The sequence below is a fragment of the Amphimedon queenslandica genome, unplaced genomic scaffold (assembly GCF_000090795.2).
Source record: "Amphimedon queenslandica unplaced genomic scaffold, v1.1 AMPQUscaffold_4968_Cont23057, whole genome shotgun sequence".
In the NCBI taxonomy this organism is placed as follows: Eukaryota; Metazoa; Porifera; class Demospongiae; order Haplosclerida; family Niphatidae; genus Amphimedon; species Amphimedon queenslandica.
In genome coordinates, this window is record NW_003554724.1 from 1 (window position 1) to 1,607 (window position 1,607).

General features: G+C 36.3%; 1 protein-coding gene across 1 annotated transcript; it reads left to right on the forward strand.

Moving 5' to 3' along the window:
* Nucleotides 1–218: 218 nt before the first annotated feature.
* LOC109592498 (speckle targeted PIP5K1A-regulated poly(A) polymerase-like) lies at nt 219–1,601 on the forward strand (the record flags this gene model as incomplete). The annotated part of the gene is made up of 3 exons (XM_020007935.1): nt 219–543; nt 1,157–1,506; nt 1,561–1,601. Coding segments are annotated over exons 1-3 (672 nt in total), but the record flags the coding sequence as incomplete, so codon positions are not given.
* Nucleotides 1,602–1,607: the final 6 nt, after the last annotated feature.

The following is a 1,607-nucleotide window of genomic DNA, read 5'->3' on the forward strand; positions in this document are numbered from 1 at the left end:
TGATTTCGATCAAAATCAGATTTTTTTATAAGTTTTCAAAGTTGCTCGAAAATCAGTTCAAGTCCCTGTGAATGTTGACCAAACTAGCCAAAAATTGTTCAGAGAGAAATTTCACTGTATTTCTGTTACATTTTTCATGATACATATGCATGTCCTTATGCTTAATAGAACATAGTAGAAGACATACTTTTTCAATTATCCTTTTTTCTTTTTTTATTCTGTAGTTGTTTCTCAGTTACAGCCAGAGAGCCCTACCATTGCCATGGACACCAGCAATGCTGCTCAAGCCAGTAGCATTCCTGACTCATTTTTAGCTAGTCCTAAGCCCACGCCAAGTACCACATCACTTATTCCATCGCATGTCAAAATCGGTGGATCTGCTGATATGAGTAGCTGGTCTAAAGAATATTTGAGTGTTATAAATGTCATTGGTCGTCTCTTTGAATGTTCTAATATATTGGCATTGCCTTCAGCAAGGTGTCCTATTGTTAGGTTTACCGTGTCCTCTTTGAATGTGTCTTGTGATGTATCAGTGAACCGAAGGTATGTTCATTATTAATTTAGGCTTGGGTCAAATGACATGTAACAGAGTTTCATAGAGAGGGGGGTAGCACTGGGATTCCCCCCCCCCACATTAAGTTTCCCCTCCCCCCACAAAAAAAATCTCCTTCTCAATGAAGCAATTAAAATAATTACAAATATACATTGTACATGTAAGCAGAAGCCAGCACAGTTCAGAGTTCCCCCCCCCCCACAAAAGATTTCTGTATGATAGCCTGTGTAATGTACTGTATAATATAATGTAATGGTAATTGTAATTTTATTTACAAAAAATTGTGTTTAAATTGATGTTTATATACCCCAAATACCAAGAAAACTACAAAAATGCTTTGAAAATAACCCACTATATGGTATCAAAAAATATAATGAAAATTTATGTGCCTAAGTTCCTAACTTTTAATCGGAATCAGCTCAAAACTTTTTGATTATTTTGCATATCATACTAAGTTAATGACATCAAATTTATGCAACTATGTAGTACATGTACATGCACTTGCAATTGTATGAACTCATCTTTATCCTTCCCTTCCTTTCCTTTCTCTTTGCCATATCTCTTCTCTCTCCTTCTTTTCCTGCTATGTCTGTACCTTCCTAGGCTAGGCCCTTATAATTCAAAGCTGCTGAAGGCCTACTTGAACTTTGATAAAAGAGTATCGCCTCTTCTTTATCTCTTGAAGTCTTGGCTAAGAACGTGTGGCGTGATGGGTTTTAAAAGAACACAAATAAACAATTACTCGCTCTCACTTATGCTCATATATGCCCTCCAGAAAACATCTCCTCCTGTGTTACCATGCTTCCAGGACCCAAAAACATGGCCGCTAAATATGGAATGGTATGGCGGAGCAGGATTCATGTTAAGGAAGCACGAAGCTGAATACATTGATGGATGGAAAGTTGATTTTGTCAATCCCAACTCACTTCTTCCATCAAAGAACACATCATCAATAGTATACCTATAATGAATTATATCTTCTTATTTTATTTTTATCTTTCTTTTTGTAGCTGAACTAGCTCACCATTTCTTCCATTTCTATTCAGCAGTTTTC